Below are 20,550 nucleotides of genomic sequence, written 5' to 3' on the forward strand. Positions count from 1 at the left end.
GCTTGACAACACACCTAAAAGCACTAGAACAAAAGGAAGCAAATTCACCCAAGAGGAGTAGACGGCAGGAAATAATCAAACTCAGGGGTGAAATCAACCAAGTGGAAACAAGAAAAACTATTCAAAGAATCAACCAATCAAGGAGCTGGTTCTTTGAGAAAATCAACAAGATAGATAAACCCTTAGCCAGACTCACTAGAGGGCACAGGGAAAGCATCCTAATTAACAAAATCAGAAATGAAAAAGGAGACATAACAACAGATCCTGAAGACATCCAAAACACCATCAGATCCTTCTACCAAAGGCTATACTCAACAAAACTGGAGAACCTGGATGAAATGGACAAGTTCCTAGACAGATACCAGGTACCAAAGTTGAATCAAGATCAGGTTAATGATCTAAACAGCCCTATATCCCCCAAAGAAATAGAAGCAGTCATTAATAGTCTCCCAACTAAAAAAAGCCCAGGACCAGATGGGTTTAGTGCAGAGTTCTATCAGACCTTCAAAGAAGATCTAATCCCAGTTCTTCACAAACTATTCCACAAAATAGAAACAGAAGGTACTCTACCCAACTCATTCTATGAAGCCACAATTACTCTGATACCTAAACCACAAAAAGAACCAACAAAGATAGAAAACTTCAGACCAATATCCCTTATGAATATTGATGCAAAAATCCTCAATAAAGTTCTTGCTAACCGAATCCAAGAACACATCAAAACAATCATCCATCCTGACCAAGTAGGTTTCATCCCAGGGATGCAGGGATGGTTCAATATACGGAAATCCATCAACGTAATCCAGTATATAAACAAACTCAAAGATAAAAACCACATGGTCATCTCCTTAGATGCGGAAAAAGCATTTGACAAGATCCAACACCCATTCATGATAAAAGTCTTGGAAAGATCAGGAATTCAAGGCCCATACCTAAACATGATAAAAGCAATCTACAGCAAACCAGTAGCCAACATCAAAGTAAATGGTGAGAAGCTTGAAGCAATCCCTCTAAAATCAGGGACTAGACAAGGCTGTCCACTTTCTCCATACCTATTCAACATTGTACTTGAAGTCCTAGCCAGAGCAATTCGACAACAAAAGGAGATCAAAGGGATACAAATTGGAAAAGAGGAAGTCAAAATATCACTGTTTGCAGATGATATGATAGTATATATAAGTGACCCTAAAAATTCCACCAGAGAACTCCTAAGCCTGATAAACAGCTTCGGTGAAGTAGCTGGATATAAAATTAACTCAAACAAATCAATGGCCTTTCTCTACACAAAGAATAAACAGGCTGAGAAAGAAATTAGGGAAACAACACCCTTCTCAATAGTCACAAATAATATAAAATATCTTGGCGTGACTCTAACTAAGGAAGTGAAAGATCTGTATAATAAAAACTTCAAGTCTCTGAAGAAAGAAATTATAGAAGATCTCAGAAGATGGAAAGATCTCCCATGCTCATGGATTGGCAGGATCAACATTGTAAAAATGGCTATCTTGCCAAAAGCAATCTACAGATTCAATGCAATCCCCATCAAAATTCCAAATCAATTCTTCAACGAATTAGAAAGTGCAATCTGCAAATTCATCTGGAATAACAAAAAACCTAGGATAGCAAAAACTCTTCTCAAGGATAAAAGAACCTCTGGTGGAATCACCATGCCGGACCTAAAGCTCTACTACAGAGCAATTGTGATAAAAACTGCATGGTACTGGTATAGTGACAGACAAATAGACCAATGGAATAGAATTGAAGACCCAGAAATGAACCCACACACCTATGGTCACTTGATCTTCGACAAGGGAGCTAAAAACATCCAGTGGAAGAAAGACAGCATTTTCAACAAATGGTGCTGGCACAACTGGTTGTTAACATGTAGAAGAATGCGAATCGATCCATTCCTATCTCCTTGTACTAAGGTCAAGTCTAAGTGGATCAAGGAACTTCACATAAAACCAGAGACACTGAAACTTATAGAGGAGAAAGTGGGGAAAAGCCTTGAAGATATGGGCACAGGGGAAAAATTCCTGAATAGAACAGTAATGGCTTGTGCTGTAAGATCGAGAATTGACAAGTGGGACCTCATGAAACTACAAAGCTTCTGCAAGGCTAAAGACACCATCAATAAGACAAAAAAACCACCAACAGATTGGGAAAGGATCTTCACCTATCCTAAATCAGATAAGGGACTAATATCCAATATATATAAAGAACTCAAGAAGGTGGACTCCAGAAAGTCAAATAACCCCATTAAAAAATGGGGCTCAGAACTGAACAAAGAATTCTCACCTGAGGAATACCGAATGGCAGAGAAGCACCTGAAAAAATGTTCAACATCCTTAATCATCAGGGAAATGCAAATCAAAACAACCCTGAGATTCCACCTCACACCAGTCAGAATGGCTAAGATCAAAAATTCAGGTGACAGCAGATGCTGGCGAGGATGTGGAGAAAGAGGAACACTCCTCCATTGTTGGTGGGATTGCAAGCTTGTACAACCACTCTGGAAATCAGTCTGGCGGTTCCTCAGAAAATTGGACATAGTACTACCGGAGGATCCAGCAATACCTCTCCTGGGCATATATCCAGAAGATGTCCCAACCGGTAAAAAGGACACATGCTCCACTATGTTCATAGCAGCCCTATTTATAATAGCCAGAAGCTGGAAAGAACCCAGATGTCCCTCAACAGAGGAATGGATACAGAAAATGTGGTACATTTACACAATGGAGTACTACTCAGCTATTAAAAAGAATGAATTTATGAAATTCCTAGCCAAATGGATGGACCTGGAGGGCATCATCTTGAGTGAAGTAACACAATCACAAAAGAACTCACACAATATGTATTCATTGATAAGTGGATATTAGCCCAAAACTTAGGATACCCAAGATATAAGATACAATTTGATAAACGCATGAAACTCAAGAAGAATGAAGACCAAAGTGTGGACACTGTGCACCTTCTTAGAATTGGGAACAAAATACCCAGGGAAGGAGCTACAGAGACAAAGTTCGTAGCTGTGATGAAAGGATGGACCATTTAGAGACTGCTGTATCCAGGGATCCGTCCCATAATCAGCTTCTAAACGCTGACACCATTGCATACACTAGCAAGATCTTGCTGAAAGGACCCTAATATAGCTGTCTCTTGTGAGACGATGCCGGGGCCTAGCAAACACAGGAGTGGATGTTCACAGTCAGCTATTGGATGTATCACAGGGCTCCCAATGGAGAAGCTAGAGAAAGTACCCAAGGAGCTAAAGGGATCTGCAACCCTATTGTTGGAACAACATGATGTACTAACCGGAACCCTGGAGCTCTTGTCTCTAGCTGCATATGTATCGAAAGATGGCCTAGTCGGCCATCAATGGAAAGAGAGGCCCATTGGACTTGCAAACTTTATATGCCCCAATATAGGGGAATGCCAGGGCCAAAAGAATGGGAATGGGTGGGTAGGGAAGTGGGGGGCGCTATGGGGGACTTTTGGGATAGTATTGGAAATGTAATTGAGGAAATTATGTAATAAAAATATTAAAAAAAAAAAAAAAAGAAATTAGGGAAACAACACCCTTCTCAATAGTCACAAATAATATAAAATATCTTGGCGTGACTCTAACTAAGGAAGTGAAAGATCTGTATAATAAAAACTTCAAGTCTCTGAAGAAAGTAATTAAAGAAGATCTCAGAAGATGTAAAGATCTCCCATGCTCATGGATTGGCAGGATCAACATTGTAAAAATGGCTATCTTGCCAAAAGCAATCTACAGATTCAATGCAATCCCCATCAAAATTCCAACTCAATTCTTCAACAAATTAGAAAGTGCAATCTGCAAATTCATCTGGAATAACAAAAAACCTAGGATAGCAAAAACTCTTCTAAAGAATATAAGAACCTCTGGTGGAATCACCATGCCGGACCTAAAGCTTTACTACAGAGCAATTGTGATAAAAACTGCGTGGTACTTGTATAGTGACAGACAAGTAGACCAATGGAATAGAATTGAAGACACAGAAATGAACCCACACACCTATGGTCACTTGATCTTTGACAAGGGAGCTAAAACAATCCAGTGGAAGAAAGACAGCATTTTCAACAAATGGTGCTGGCACAACTGGTTGTTATCATGTAGAAGAATGCGAATCGATCCATTCCTATCTCCTTGTACTAAGGTCAAGTTTAAGTGGATCAGGGAACTTCACATAAAACCAGAGACACTGAAACTTATAGAGGAGAAAGTGGGGAAAAGCTTTGAAGATATGGGCACAGGGGAAAAATTCTTGAATAGAACAGCAATGGCTTGTGCTGTAAGATTGAGAATTGACAAGTGGGACCTCATGAAACTGCAAAGCTTCTGCAAAGCAAAAGACACCGTCAATAAGACAAAAAAACACCAACAGATTGGGAAAGGATCTTTACCTATCCTAAATCAGATAAGGGACTAATATCCAATATATATAAAGAACTCAAGAAGGTGGACTCCAGAAAATCAAATAACCCCATTAAAAAATGGGGCTCAGAACTGAACAAAGAATTCTTACCTGAGGAATACCGAAAGGCAGAGAAACACCTGAAAAAATGTTCAACATCCTTAACCATCAGGGAAATGCAAATCAAAACAACCCTGAGATTCCACCTCACACCAGTCAGAATGGCTAAGATCAAAAATTTAGGTGACAGCAGATGCTGGTGAGGATGTGGAGAAAGAGAAACACTCTTCCATTGTTGGTGGGATTGCAAGCTTGTACAACCACTCTGAAAATCAGTCTGGCGGTTCCTCAGAAAATTGGACATAGTACTACCGGAGGATCCAGCAATACCTCTCCTGGGCATATATCCAGAAGATGTCCCAACTGGTAAGAAGGACCCATGCTCCACTATGTTCATAGCAGCCCTATTTATAATAGCCAGAAGCTGGAAAGAACCCAGATGTCCCTCAACAGAGGAATGGATACAGAAATTATGGTACATTTACACAATGGAGTACTACTCAGCTATTAAAAAGAATGAATTTATGAAAGTCCTAGCCAAATGGATGAACCTGGAGGGCATCATCTTGAGTGAGGTAACACAATCACAAAGGAACTCACACAATATGTATTCACTGATAAGTGGATTTTAGCCCAAAACTTAGGATACCCAAGATATAAGATACAATTTGCTAAATGCATGAAACTTAGGAAGAATGAAGACCAAAGTGTGGACACTATGCCCCTTCTAGAATTGGGAACAAAACACCCATGGAAGGAGTTACAGAGACTAAGTTTGGAGCTGTGATGAAAGGATGGACCATCTAGAGACTGCCATATCCAGGGATCCATCCCATAATCAGCTTCCAAACGCTGACACCATTGCATACACTAGCAAGATTTTGCTGAAAGGACCCAGATATAGCTGTCTCTTGTGAGACAATGCCGGGGCCTAGCAAACACAGAAGTGGATGCTCACAGTCAGCTATTGGATGGATCACAGGGCCCCCAATGGAGGAGCTAGAGAAAGTACCCAAGGAGCTAAAGGGATCTGCAACCCTATAGTTGGAACAACATAATGAACTAACCAGTACCCCGGAGCTCTTGTCTCTAGCTGCATATGTATCGAAAGATGGCCTAGTCGGCCATCACTGGAAAGAGAGGCCCATTGGACTTGCAAACTTTATATGCCCCAATACAGGGGAATGCCAGGGCCAAAAGAATGGGAATGGGTGGGTAGGGAATTGGGGGGGAGAGTATGGGGGACTTTTGGGATAACATTGGAAATGTATTTGAGGAAAATATGTAAAAAAAAAAAAAAAAAAAAAAAGAAAGAATAACCACCTCTACCTCCAAAGCCAAGGGAACTGGGACAACAACTGTTCATAACTTCTTCAAGCTGAATATGGGTGTTGAGATATTTTTGAAAGGGGGAGGGTAGGGAAAATGGGGAGTTGGTTGGCCTTAAGAAGGTCACACCAATGATTGTATTAGTCTCTGATGTGTGTCCTGACTGGATCCGACTGAAAGTCCAAACCATCAGGAGTTCAAGCAGGTCAGTTTAGCATGTCTGATGATCAGACTCGCCAAAGCTGTATATTCTGTAATATACAAATCTCAAAACAAAATTTTGGTACCATCAAGATTACTTCATTTTTGATTCTCTGGAATCTAGCTGTCTGGGGGGGAAGGGCTCCCTCTATCAAATCTGATCCACGTTACTCTGGAAGGTGGACAGACACTAATCACCTTCTCTAAAAATGCAAAGACAAATCCTTTCTCCCCAATCGGCGTATCCTTGAGCCAATAACCAGAAAACCTTTATGTTGACCTTTATATTCCCAGAGGAGTAATATAACCACAGAACTCAAAATCACACCCATTTTGAAAGTTAAAACAACCCAAAACAAATGAAGTAAACTAAAATACTGTATGTGCCTATTCTTAGGCCTTTTCTATTTTGCCAAGCAATAACTAATGGCTAATAACCCAAGATTCACGTGGAGCCCATGTTAGACAGAATTTGAGAATCCTGTGAGGCGTATTAGAGCAATACATCTTTATACCTTCTTTCTGCTTGGCTCTCTTCCTAGAGCAGTCATTCTGTTACACCATATATCTGTTCAGTTCTCTACCTGGAGCCACAGACATTTATTAATTAATACCTCTTATAACAGGTAATTATCACTGTCCTCTCTACTTGGAGTCAGTGACTAATTTTCCCTATCCTGGTTCTGAACCGTGGGTGAAAATCTTTGTCTCAGCCAGCGCTACCCAGCTACTCACTTAAAAAATAAAAATAAAAATAAAATAAAATTCTAATTCTCAGGCAAATAATCTTAAATTTCTAGTGGGTTCTTGCCCAACATGTTGGTTCACCCCCTGTTGCAGGAAATATTAAATATTCTAAGTTCCCCAGCTTCTCCCAGCTACTCTGAGCACTGGCAGTCTTGCGGGGCAGTTCTTATCTCTTGGAGACTCTCTGACTCAGGGCTCCAAAATCTCTCCACCCAGCTCGCTATCCCATCTAAAAAGCCTCTAACTTTCTCCTCTTCGTCCATCCAACCTGGAAGTTTTGCCTACTCGCCCAGTGATTGGTTATTCATCTGAGGGAAGGTTCACAAGAAGTCACCTGAGTACATGACTCATTCCTTGTTCCAGACAACCTCTCATGGGAAAGCAGAATTAACATCAAAATACAGGCATCACCAGGGCCATCTACAACGGAGAACCTATTGTTGGTTATAGACAAGCAACGGAGAACCTATTATGGACAGACAAGAAATGCAGAAACTATATCAAATACATATTTCTAACTCACCATTTCCATATTCTCATTGTTGTGATCATAAAAAGAGAAAGAGCTATAAGAATATGTTCTCGTGGGGTGTGGGGGAAGGAGGTGCCTCAGTGGGACCATGCTGAGGCATCTCTTCCCCCTGAGGGACCAGCCATACATAGGTATAAGGTATAGTATAGAATAGAGTTTATTTAGGGCATGGCGATGGGGAGTTAAGAGGGTAGTAGAGGCAGAGAAAGGCAGAGCAAAGGAGAGAGTAGATAAGTGGAGGCAGGCCATGACCATGTGGAGAGAGAGGGAAAGGGAATGGAGAGAGAGTGGGCACAAAGGGGCAAGAGGCAAGAGAGAGGCAAGAGGGTAAGAGAGAGAGAGAGAGAGAGAGAGAGAGAGGGAGGAGAGGTCAAGTATCCCCTTTTATACTCGGCCAAGCCTACTTGGCTATTGCCAAGTAACTGGGGGTGGAGTTTAGACAGAATGCGAATACTCATAGAATTATTTTTGTAAGCCATCAGAATAGTGGCTACATTTCTACATTACATTTTCTTACAGGATGCTCTAAACTCAGAATACAACTAATCCTTAAAGTTGATCTCCTGAAAATGTAGAAAACCTTCTCAGTATGGCTTTATTGTGTTTAGAAGAGGATTCAAGCTCTCCTGTTTTTGTCTCTGGCTTGCACAGGTTTCCAGAATGGTTATCTGAAGTTCCTAAGTAAATTTAGTGCTCTCTTCACAGGGACAGAATAGGCAGCAAAGTGAGGGCCCGTGTACCAGAGTCTCTGCCAGCCACAGCACAGCTGGTGTAAGTCACACCAACTCCCAGGGAAGCAGAACTCAGAGTCTGGGGAAAATCTGTTCAGATTCAGCTACAGTCAGTGATGTGTGCAAAGCCTCTCTGGAGAGACCCTCAGGATTTCTTTATCCTGTGGTTAGTAATTCCATCTGGATATGTCTGGAATATTGAGTTATTTCTTCTCTTCCAAGGTTAAATTTAAAACAAGATCCCCTTAATGTAGCATATTAAGATATAGCTGGTTTGGTTTTGTGTTTCTAAAACAAGGATAGTCACACAATTGCCAGTGAAAGCTCTCAGTTTATAACCCCTTTGAGAGTAACCTAGTGATTTGAATAATAGTACCATTAGGAATTTCCATTACATTAAACATATTCATAAATTTGTTCTTCTGGTTATTGCACAAGTAAGAAAAGACCTTTCCTTAGCAGTGGACATGGCAGGAGAAAGCAAGGCCTTTGACATCTGAGAATTCTGTGACTAAAACTAACAAATGGTGAGCATTATTAACAAGCATGATAATTATGCTCTAGGTGACAGAAAGCCTTAGGCATGACAAGAAACCTTCCAGACAGCTCTCTAGACAGAAAATACCTTTAAAATAAGCCTTTAAAACCACAGGAAATGAAGAACTGTAGCCTAGCACTTGCATATATCCTTAGGAGTCTCCATGATGCAAACACATTTGCATGATAATATGTGCTGTCTCCATAGTGTCTGCAGTAACATGCCCTATAGAGTAGCAATACAACTCAGTCAACTCTGACAGACAAGACCAGAGACAGGTGAGTTGATGGGCAGCCCTGCTCCACTGGTCTCTCTGCTGGGAAAGGTCTTCTTCATGCTCTGTATAAGAACAATTTTGATCACAGCTTATTGCATCTCCCAAGAAGAGGGTACTTGGGTCCATTATAGCCCAGGACTGTAGCATACTTATATGGCACTGGTTGGTCTAATACCTGCTATAGGCTTCTTGCTATCATAGGATTCTCACTATCACACCATTCATAACCAAACAGCAGACCATTCCTGTTGGCCCTGTTTGAAGATTCAGCAACTGAAACCCTTATTTTCAAAGCAACGATGGAGCCTGTATTTCATCCACAGACTATTGTGCTTTCTAACTTGCCAGCATGTTTCTGAATGTCTGCAGAACATGAGAGCTCATGTTTCACACTTCAACAACTCATTTTATATCCTGACTTCTCTTATTCATGGCTCACACTCCCAACACTGTGGTGCTCAATCTTCAGGGAACATTTGAATCATGTAAGTGCTTTCCTTATACATACATGATGGCTCTTCTGACCCACTCCAACATTGTTATAATAGGTCTCTGATGGAACCAACAAATCTGTACTTTACTATTCTCCCTGTACTCCCATATCACCAATTCAAATGTCTTTATGAGAAACATTGAATTACACTAAGTCACAGAGTAAAAATTTAGTAAATACTTACTAAGTGCTATATGCTTATTTGTAAATCACTAATATACAAGCAGGCAAGATGGTTCAGCAGGCAAAGGATGGGCTACCAGGACCTCCACACATGTGGTGTAGACCCCATGCTCTCACACACATATACATACACACACATACACAAACGTGCACACACACATACACACACAAAATAAATTAGTAATGATGTAATTTTTAAGTCACTAGGTACAGAAACATTGCTTTTGCCTGCACATAACAGAAACTCCAAGCAAAAAAAGCTTAACTATAAAGGCACGAATTAGCCTATATAATGATGACAGCAATGAAATCTAGAGTTTGCTTACTTTGGTGGCCGAACAAAATCATCAAGCAGCCAGGTGTTTTCTGTTTTTTTTTTTTTTTTCCCAGTGTTTCCTTTTGTTTTGTACTCACAAGATAAGTTCAGATTCCCAGCACCCACAACAAATAAAAGCCAGGTGTGGTGGCAGAAGTCTATAATCCCAGGGCTGGAGTACACAGATCCAGGAAGTTTGTTATGGGTTCAGGTCTAAGACATACCTAATGAGAATTTTCAGGTTTTGTGTCCCCTGAACAGTGAGTTAGACATGTGAATCATGATAGACCTGGAAAGAGAAAATGGCACTCCCAGCAGTAGAAGGTAAAAAACACACGTACGTGCCTGCTGAATTCTGGTCCTTTGTAGATTGTTAACATATGATCTACCTTCTCTTTGTGTATCACAGACGTGCTTTGTTTGTTACATATAGTCTTGGTGAGAAAAGATTTTCATATGTTTCATATATTTATCATCTGTCTCTCTAAGACCATGAGCCTAGAGGTGGGAAACACAGGCAAGCTCTGTCAGACATACAAAGGGCCCTCTGTCAGGTCTTTACTTTCTGCTACTTGGCAAGAAGCAAGTTGAGAGCCATTGCACTTTGAGCCTTGCAGGGGCAGGGGAAGGGGAATCCCATGAAGGAAATGTCCCGATCACGTGTGCTTCCTGTTTTCTTGTTATTGTGACTCAGCACTTTACAGAAGCCTACAGTTCTGCCTGGTTCTTCTCAAAGGTCCCAAGAGTCTCAAGTTTCATATGAGTAGTTTGTCCCCAGGGCAATAGAGAAGCCACAGGTAATGCTTGCTTCCTATTCACCCTCCCCCACACACTGCCTGTCTCTTACCCCAAGCCACAGAGGCCTTCTAACATCTCCAAAGAACTGGACATTGCCTTCCAAAGCCATTTAGAGCAAAGCAAGGCCTTCATGTTCACACACACAGCATATAAGCTGCCTCATTGAATCTGAGGAGACTTAAGGAGACTTCACTAAAGCAAGTTCCAGAGCAGGCCACCTGCTGCCTCCTGGAAGCCTGCCCAGCCTGGGAGGGGAATAAACTCTTCCTTCCTGAGAGCACAAGTGGCAGGCACATTATAACATCAGTGTATTTAAAAACTCACCTATTTCCTTAAACATGAGCACATGCACACACACACACACACACACACACACACACACACACACACACACACACGGCTCCAGAGTTTTTCACAGTTTTCTCTTCTCAGGTCTTCCAAGTTTTTATAGGAACTCTCTCAGGTTGAGAGAAGGGTAGTCATGCTAAAGCAACATTTTTGTCAAAACTGTTATCAACCCAAAAATTTCACCCCAAAGACCTAAGTCATTCAGGTCCCTTGGTTCTGTGCTTTGTCTCAGCTGATTTATGTGTTTTCAAGGCAGATGTAGATCAGCTGCCATGGTTTTAAGAGAGAACTCAATGAAAACCACTGGCGTGCTCTCTCTCCCCCTCCCTGCCTCCCTCCCTCCCTCCCTCCTTCCCTTCCTCTCTTCTCTCTCCCTCCTTCCTCTCCTCTTCTCTCTCTTTCCCTCTCCTCTTCTTCTCTCTCTCTCTCTCACATACACACACACACACACACACACACACACACACACGAGCGGGGGGAGGGGGGGAACCCGAGGAAATCTGGAAGAAGCAGAAGGATGTAGCTGACAGGAGAGGAGCCTGTGTCCTGGTTTAAGGTAGAAGAGGCAGTGAGAAGGGCCAGAATGCTAATGTGAACTTTGAAACCAGGTACATGCCAATAGATACTGAAGGAGTCTGGAGGCCAGCATGGGCTTTGATTTGTAACCACAGATATAGCCAAGGGAAGTGGTTCTTTCTGGCAGGCAGACTCCCACTTTACTGGCTCCTGAGAGTTGCTACTCCTATAGTCTAGCGTAAACAGAGCAGTGACTGTCATCTTGGAGTGATCACTGCCTTTAGGGGAATTGGGGTGCCTTTTGGACCTGCCAGTGGTCACATTAGTTCTTGAGGTTCTTCCTCTTTAAAGTCTTGAGTTCTCAAGGTGGCTAAAGCTGTTTGTGGCCCCTGAAGCCCCATCTAGAGCTAAGAATAGAATTGTATGATCTTGGGGCAGCCTCACCAGTGATTCTGCAGTTGCTAGGACTCCTGGGCAGAAAGGAAGACATTTTCCATAAAAACAAAGGCTGTTTCAGACATTCCAGATTTCTCCATGATCATATGCCAGGCCCCGGGCCTCTAGTTAATGTCAGGAAGCATCCAGGATTGGATATAGCTGAGGTTTATAATGAGGTAAAATAGAGGCCCAGGTGGACAGTAGGGTAGAGTAGGGCCAAGATGGATAACTCAGTTCTTTTCTATGTAAATGATGCTTGTGAGGATGTAATGTTTGCATGTGACCTCTGTTTAGACCACGGATTCTGCAGCAGCAGCTTCTCCCCCTTTCCTAGATACCTACTGAGACACTGTAAGTCTCTACCTGACAGACAATCCCAGTGGAGTGTCTATACGCACCTGGTATCTATAAGGTTGCTAGGAAATGTGGTCTGGTTAGCCTCTAGATCAAACTCAACAACAATACTGAAAATGCGTTTTCTCCATGACACATGTGCATGCACATACAAGGCACCAATCACGGTCAATTGCATTGTCTTCCCCAAATTCCAACTATTGCTACATTTTCAGATAACACCCAATACTCTATTTCTAGATATATCTCAGTCTAACCAATGATATATATATATATATATATATATATATATATGTGTGTGTGTGTGTGTGTGTGTGTGTGTGTGTATGTGTGTGTGTGTATATATATACCAATCTCACTATCTCATTTATTTTTCCTTACAGCTAATGTTTTTTTAATTGCAACTTTGATTAAAGGAATCATTGCTCATTAAAAACAGATTAGAATCTGTAAAATAACTGCTTTTCCCAAGCTCATTTCTAGTCTCTCTAGCTTCTGAGTGCTTAATCTCTATGATGTCTGTTCTCCCCTTGTGTCCAGAATCTTTGCCTTAATCTCAGGCCACCAATGTTTTGGGTACATCATTTTCTCTATTTCTTATCTACTGCCATATAGCAAAATCTGGCAAAATATAGTAGCATAAAACACCAAATATTTCCCCCCAATTTCTGTGGATTGGCAGTTTAGAGAGGCTCCCTAGGTGATTTGGGCTCAGATGGCCTCACAAGGTTATAGTTGGTTATTATCCAAAGGCTGGGAGATCTCTCTTGAAGTGTGTAATCTCACCAGCACATTGCTGGGGACCCCCCCCCCAGTTCCAGCCTGCTTGATTCATCAGTCTTTTCACAGTCACATAAACTGCTTTTAAATCTTAGAATCTGTCCATACACCATAGTTTCAATCAGTCAAAGCGACAGGGTGCCATGATGAATCCTCCAGAATGTTCTCATTTTAAAGAAGGAAGACTGGACAAGCTCACCTGATAAACATTTTATTCTTTGCTCTCTGTTTCTTCTGTTTGAAATATAGGCATAGCATGTCAAGGGGGTACAAGTACCTTCAGGCTGCAGGTAAAGGTATGCTCCACAGTGGTGAGGGTCCCAAAGGAGCTTTCCTGTTTGAAGGCTTTCCTGGTCTAATATACCACTGTTGGGCCATCTAACCTCTAGACTTCTGCTTACATAGACCCAATTCCCTATTTTCTTATGACAGTCTTTGAGAGTATTTACTATGCACACCTGTATACAACACTAGCTGATACATGAAGTCTCACACTGAAATACACCTTTGTAAAAAGTGTTCTTGTAGGAGCTCTGTGTGTCAAACAAAAGTCCCAAGGGAAAAAAAGACGCTTTTACTAGACCACAGCAAAATTAAAGTCCCCAGGAAATTTAATAGCACTACAGACTAGTTTAAAGTTAATATAATTCTTCTACATACATCTAATGAAATTGTAGCCTTTAAAGAGGTCAGAAACCTGCACTCAAGAGCATTGGCAGTGACCTGTACTCAGGAATAAAATAATCAAGTACATTAGTCATGTGTCTAGAATTACCTCAGGCAATTATCTACCTATTCCACAAACCATTTTCCTTCTCTGTGAAGCTAATATAATACTGTTAAACTCTAAGAAGATAATGCACAATATAAGTCACCAAGAGAAAGATACTGTATAGTATGTACTGTCCAGTTTTGTTTGGCTATAAAATCCTTTTGTGGTGGCCATTTTACTTACTATTCCAAGACAGATCTTCATAGAAACTCTGTAAACAGTATTGTGTGTGTGTGTCTGTGTGTGTGTGTCTGTGTGTTTGCATGTTGGACAGAAGTTGACATAAGGTATCTTTCTCAATCATCCTTTGAGACAGAGTCTCTCACTGAACATGTAGCTCATCATTTGGCTAAACTGGCTGGGATCTGCCTACCTCTATCCCCCACCCCCCCCCAGGGATAAAGTCACGTGTTCCCCACTGTGTCTGGTCTTGGATGGGGATTCTAGAGATATGAACTCAGCTCCTCATGTTTGCACAGCTGGCATTTTACCTACAGGTCCCAGGTCCCAGTTTGGTATATATATTTTTGGTATATATATATTTAACCTAAAAAAAATACAAGTTCATATATATGAATTTGTTTACAAGGATACCAAGACATACATCACTGAAGAAGGCTTCTCTCATCTTCCTTAAGGTTACTGTTAATTCCTTCCCAACTATTACCATTTTGGCTTTAAAATTGTTATCATTGTATATGAAATAACTCCAGAACTATGAGACATTTAATACAGTTCCAAGGCATAGTCTCATCTATTCCTTAGATGTGACACAAATCAAGCATTTGAATATTTCAAAGGACATGGGAAAGAAAATGAAAACGTAGCAGTAAGAAAGTGAGTTCAGGCTCCTAGTGTCTTGTTTTGAATGGAAATAGCTCCCATAGGCTCATATATACTTAGTCCCCAGTTGATGAACTGTTTACGAAAGATTAAGGCAGTGGTTCTCATCCTGTGGCAACCCCATTTGGATATCCCGCATATCAGATCTTTACATTATGATTCATAGCAGTAGCAAAATTACAGTTATGATGTAGAAATGAAATAATTTTATGGCTGGGGGTCACCTCAATATGAGGAACTGTATTAAAAGGTTCCAGGATTAGAAAGGTTGAGAACCACTAGATGAGGAGGTGTGATTTTTGAGGTTGCAAAAGCCTACACCAGGCCCAGTGTCTCTTTCTGCCTGCTGCTTGCGAATCAGGATGTAAAGCTCTCAGCTACCTCATGCCTGCATGATGCCACACTCACCACCACGATGATAATGAACTAAATCTAAATGAATGAAACTGTGAGCAAGACACCAATTAAATACTTTCTTTTGTTAGAGTTGTCTTGGCCATGGTGTCTCTTCATAGCAATTGAACAGTGACTGAGACAGATCCATGTTCACTCTTGTAACACTATGGTGTGTCCTTCTTCTGACCAGGGGCTGCCCCTTTCTTCCTGCCATGCCAAGCAACCAAACAAGTCAGCTAGAAGACAGGCTGAGTAACCAGGAGCGCACCGTAGCCTTCCTCCTTGAACAGGCCTTCCGAATCAAGGAGGACATCTCTGCTTGCCTCCATGGAAGCCAGGGTTTTCGAAAAGAAGAATCTCTTGCCAGGAAGTTACTAGAAAGCCACATACAGACCATCACCAGCATCGTCAAGAAACTCAACCAAAACATTGAGGTACATCTGTTTCTATGTTTTGCCATCACCACCCACCAAAGACTACTGACCGTCCAAATAAATTTTCAATTAAAATGTACTGCTGCTGCTACTCCAGAGAAAGTTAAACTTTAGACAGCTCACTATGGTAAAACGTAACAAAAACAAACCTTTCCTTAGAAAATGCTGTACATCATTTTTGAGACCAAAGAAAACAGGTTAGTATGACAGACATTGGGCTCATAGGCTTTCCTATTCTAGGTCTGTAAGGCTGACATACGTTGAAGTAGAGCTTTGTGTATTCGTCAACAAACTGAAGCCAACAATGGCCCTGCCACCCAGTCTTCTCTTCTCTCTGGCCATGCTAGCCTCCCTGCTAGGCATTGTGTGCTCACTGTAGTCAGACCATTTTCCCGTAGATAGCCCTTTGAATGTTCTGTATTTTCTTGAAGTTCCTGCTCAAATGCTCCCCTGTATGATAGCACTTCCCTTACATCAGAATCACCCCTTCCCTACAGTTTCAGCCTCCCATAAACTTTACTCTTTCTTTTTTTTTTTTTTCTTCGAGACAGGGTTTTTCCATGTAGCCCTGGCTGTCCTAGAACTCACTCTATAGACCAGGCTGGCCACAAACTCAGAAATCTGCCTGCCTCTGCCTCCCAAGTAACTTTACATTTATCCATAGCTCTTACAACTGAGCATAAGATTGTATGTCTGTCTGTTGTCCTTCCATATAGTACAATCTCCATGAGGCTTATATTTAGTTTAATTCACTGCTAAGTCACACACCAGCCTCCTAACCCCCAAAAAGCTTCTCTCTCTCTTTTTCTCTCTCTCTCTTTTGAGACAGGGATTTTCTGTGAAGCTTTGTCTAAAAATGATTTTTAATATGTTAAAAGAAACAAAGTTTTTTATCAAACAAAATTCCTACATTAAATGAAACACATTTCAATTACAGGCCTTTTGTTCAGAGTTCTAAGGGTTTTATATATCATGAGTCTACCCGCATAACTTTTGGCCAAGGGATCTGGAGTTAATACTTCAGGCAAAAGTTCAGAAATTGTAAAACCATGAAAAGTGACAACAATATTCTGCTCTGTACTTTCCTCATCAAGTACCAGTGAAATTTTGAGACAGATTTATTTTTTTTAAATAGAAAGAAAACCAGACAGCACACATGGGGTTAACTCAGTACAAGTGGCTTCTGTAAATTTAATCTTTGCGTATAGGTCTAGTGGGTGTAAGTTGAATCTTCATGTGTAGGCCTAGTGGATGCCACAAGGCAACCAGAGGATGGTGAAAATGTAAAACTCTCCATGAAGTCATAAAACTGAATGTGTGAACACTGTTTCCACTTCCCAGGCAGGTTGGCACATGCCTGTAACCTCAGCAGCTGCAGGCTGCTACCAGAAAATCACACGCTCCAGGACAGCCTGAGCTACATTGTGAGACTTTGTCTTGCAAAATCAAAAGCTGGAAGTATTGCTCAGTGGTAGAACACTTGCCTCGCTCATGCAAGTCCTGACACTGATCCTCAGGACCACAAAAATGCATTCAAAGTTTTAAGGTAATCAAATTAAACGTGGCAAAGCAGAAACTACTAGGCTAGCATTGGTAAAGAACTCAGTTAAAGAATATTGTATAGGGAAATGGACCCTATTCCAATATTTTAAAGGAAACTGGAGTCATCAACCCAGCTGGTCTATTGGCATTTTGTCTCTAAAGAGATATTGAAATATGAAATAATGTTTAACTCAAGTCTTTGAATGAATTGGTAGAAGGGTATCTTCCCACAATTGCAGCAGAGTGAGTGGCTTGATCCTTTTAAAGGTCAAATAGCTTATTTGAGACATGCTGGCCTTGAACTTGTGACCCTGCCATTGCTTTCCGAATACTGGGGTTACAAGCATGCACCACCAAACCCAGACAAACAAAAGACTTTTAACTAGGAATAAACTGTAAGTTTCAAAATTAATTTATATTTTTACTCAGTAAAGGAAATGTTTATGCTTTATTGCAGGGGATTTTCCCTAGTTACTGAAAGCAATGTTTCTTCATTATTCATTTGAAAGTTTAGGAAAAAATTTTGAAACCTAGGAAAATATCCTCACAATCCTACCACCTAATGGCTGTCTCTACAAACACCCAGAGAAATTCCCTCTAGTCCTTGCAAGCATTCTACTTAGGAGACAGACTCTCAATTCAACCACAGTCATTAGCATGAAATAAACTCACATCACTAAAATCTTTTTACATAAGTTATAGATCATGATTTCCTTAATTATTTTCTTAATATTGAAATATCCTTATGTGTAAAGTTATTTCTACAATATATATTCTTGGAAATGGAATTAGTAGGGTGTAGACACTATAAAAGCTCCTGATATATGTTGCTAAATTGGCTTCACAAGCCCTGCACTAATTTACACTCCATTAGTGTTATGTGGTATGCTTTACACTGGGCCTATGCCAAAATCGAAATTTATTATCTCAATCCTTGCTAATGTACAGAAATGAAGTACTAGGTTTTTTCTTGAAGATGTTGAATCCACTTGTTAATCTGCCTATGATAATTTTTATTTCCTATGTCATTTGCTAATATATCTTTGGGGCTTTTAGCACTTTTTAATTATGTTCAATACGATTAGCTCTTTTATATAGTAAGGATGATAGCCAGGGGCACATTATTAAACATTTAACAATAAGCTACCCATATGTCCCATGCTGTTTGACTCCACTTTTGTTATTAGTGTTTCCACTATGACTTTAACCAACCATCATGGTGCCCCAGCACACAAAGATGAAAAGACCTGTGCAGGTCAGCCTCACAAACAGGTACATGGTAGCTTCCTGACATCAGTGAAACACTTGGAAATGACATTTGTCATGTCTTCTTGTACTTTTATAGCTTAATTGTTTTTAAAGAGCATTTATATAGAGTTAAACATTTAAGTATTCTGTATTGGAACTAAAAAGTAACTAAAATACTGATATCTTTTGACATGGCCCTGCCCTAATGTGCACCACACACACACTCACACACACATATGCACTCTACACACATCCATCACACACCCTACACACACATACACACATACACAAACCCTACACACACACACACACGTACACACACGTGTATGAACACATGGACACCCATGTTTTAGTGCAGCTATTCCTTTCCCACGGTTACAGAAGCCTTCAATATGTTGCTATGTTATAGTACAGGACAATACTACATTGTGCTGAGATTGCAATATGTCGTTGCTATACTGATTTACTTGGTTTTGTCCTAGAAAGTACTCAATACTGAGCAGAGCTGGTTCCTTTTCCTCTGTTGGTGTTTGTTTGTTTGTTTGTTTGTTTTGGGGTTTTTTTGAGACAGTCACTCTTACTGTCCTAGAACTCACTATGTAGACCAATCTGGCCTCAAACTCACAGAAATCTCTGTCTCCAGAGTGCTGGCATTCATGCTGGATTAAAGGTATACACACCACACCATGCTCATCTCTGGTCTTTATTGAAGGAGAAGCAATGCAAAAAACAACACCGAAAACTATGCTTTAATGTTTACCTTTGAAAACATACACACTGTTTTATTAAATTTTCACTTTCATACATTTAATCGATTTTGTTTCACTTACATTTCTCCCCACGCATCTTTCCATATGCAGTTCCCTTTCTTGTCCCACCCTAATGTTTCAACCCCTTTTTAAAAGTTTGAACCCTATTTGAGTCCACTTTGTGCTGCCCATATACTGAAGGGCATGGGGTGGCCACAGCCTTACAGAAAACTGACCATCCTCCTCCAGAGGCCTCCTTTAGTCTGTGTCTGATGTTCAGGTTTTCCTTGCTCCTAGATTGTCCCAATCCACCAGTCAGAAATGGGGAAAATCTATATATAGAAGGTCTTTTTCAATCCTAGCACTCACTTTTTAAAGACTCCTTTTGGTTTGTAAAGTGCATCAAATTTAGGCAGAGTTCAGGCATTTTTCAGATGGAACCGAACTTGAACTTGTTTCTTCCAAAGTACTGTGCTTTCTTTCTCAACTAAACACTTTGTCATCATCTACTGACGTTAGTCAACTAAAACAGACTTTTAATAGATAGGCTTTTTTTTTTTTCATTTTAAGTTAATAGTTACAAATTGGTGTAAGATATTTTTAAAACCACTATTCCCAGCACACCACCTTGGTACCAACTTAGTTAAATGCCAGGATACGATTGAGATGTGACTACTAGGGATAAGTTTTTTAAAATCACTATAGAATGTAGAGTAGACCCTCTTTAAAATGACGTCTAGTTGGGGTTTTGTCTCTTCCATTATTTGGTAACTTGTTTTACACTTCTTTCCTATGTATATATTTTTGGCTGTGAGCCTAGCCTTTAATGACTGTGCCTTCTCTCCAGCCCTATGTGTATATATTTTAAGAAGCTTCCACTCTACTAGGTATCCATATAAGATTCAAATGGCCCGTGTTGTTATTTGTCCCTCCACCATAATTCCTTCCTAACTCCTCTTGGCTTCTTCTTTTTATTTAACACTCCTGTGCCAGACTCTGCCACATCTGTCCATAACTATATACTTTCTCTTCCTTGAGAGATTTTCCCAGACTCCCTAGACCCTTTACCCCTAAACTGGGTTACATGCAGTGTCACATGTCTATTGAATATTTAAAAGCTACTCTCCACATATAATAGAATACATAAATATTTGTCTTTTGGGCTCTGAGTTGGCTCCATCTATTTATCTGAGAATTTCATGATTTTGTTTTTTATTTAACACCTGAACAATATTCAATTTTGTAAAGTTACCACATAATCATTATCCATTCATCTGTTGGTAATCATCTAGGATGTTTCCTCTTTCTGGCTATTATGAATAGAGGAACAATGGACATGGATGAGCGAGTGTCTCTGTGGTAGGATGTAGAGTTCTTTGGGTAAATGCCCAGGACGAATACAGCTGCATCTTGAGGTAGATCTGTTTTCAGCTTCTTGAAGAACTACTATACTGACTTACATAGTAGATGCCAATATTTTAAATTT

The 20,550-nt window shown here is 40.4% G+C and overlaps 1 protein-coding gene across 3 annotated transcripts in view; it reads left to right on the forward strand.

The window, feature by feature from the left end:
- Positions 1-20,550, forward strand: part of Fam81b (family with sequence similarity 81 member B) — a 78,096-nt gene that overhangs the window by 17,512 nt on the left and 40,034 nt on the right. For all 3 annotated transcript variants that reach the window (XM_021180658.3, XM_085830944.1, XM_085830945.1), the window contains one exon: positions 15,282-15,525. In XM_021180658.3, the coding sequence (XP_021036317.1) occupies positions 15,282-15,525 (244 nt within the window). The remainder of the gene's footprint in view (positions 1-15,281; positions 15,526-20,550) is intronic.

Source organism: Mus caroli, unplaced genomic scaffold (assembly GCF_978045245.1).
Source record: "Mus caroli unplaced genomic scaffold, Mus_caroli_1 scaffold_15, whole genome shotgun sequence".
Taxonomy (NCBI): Eukaryota; Metazoa; Chordata; class Mammalia; order Rodentia; family Muridae; genus Mus; species Mus caroli.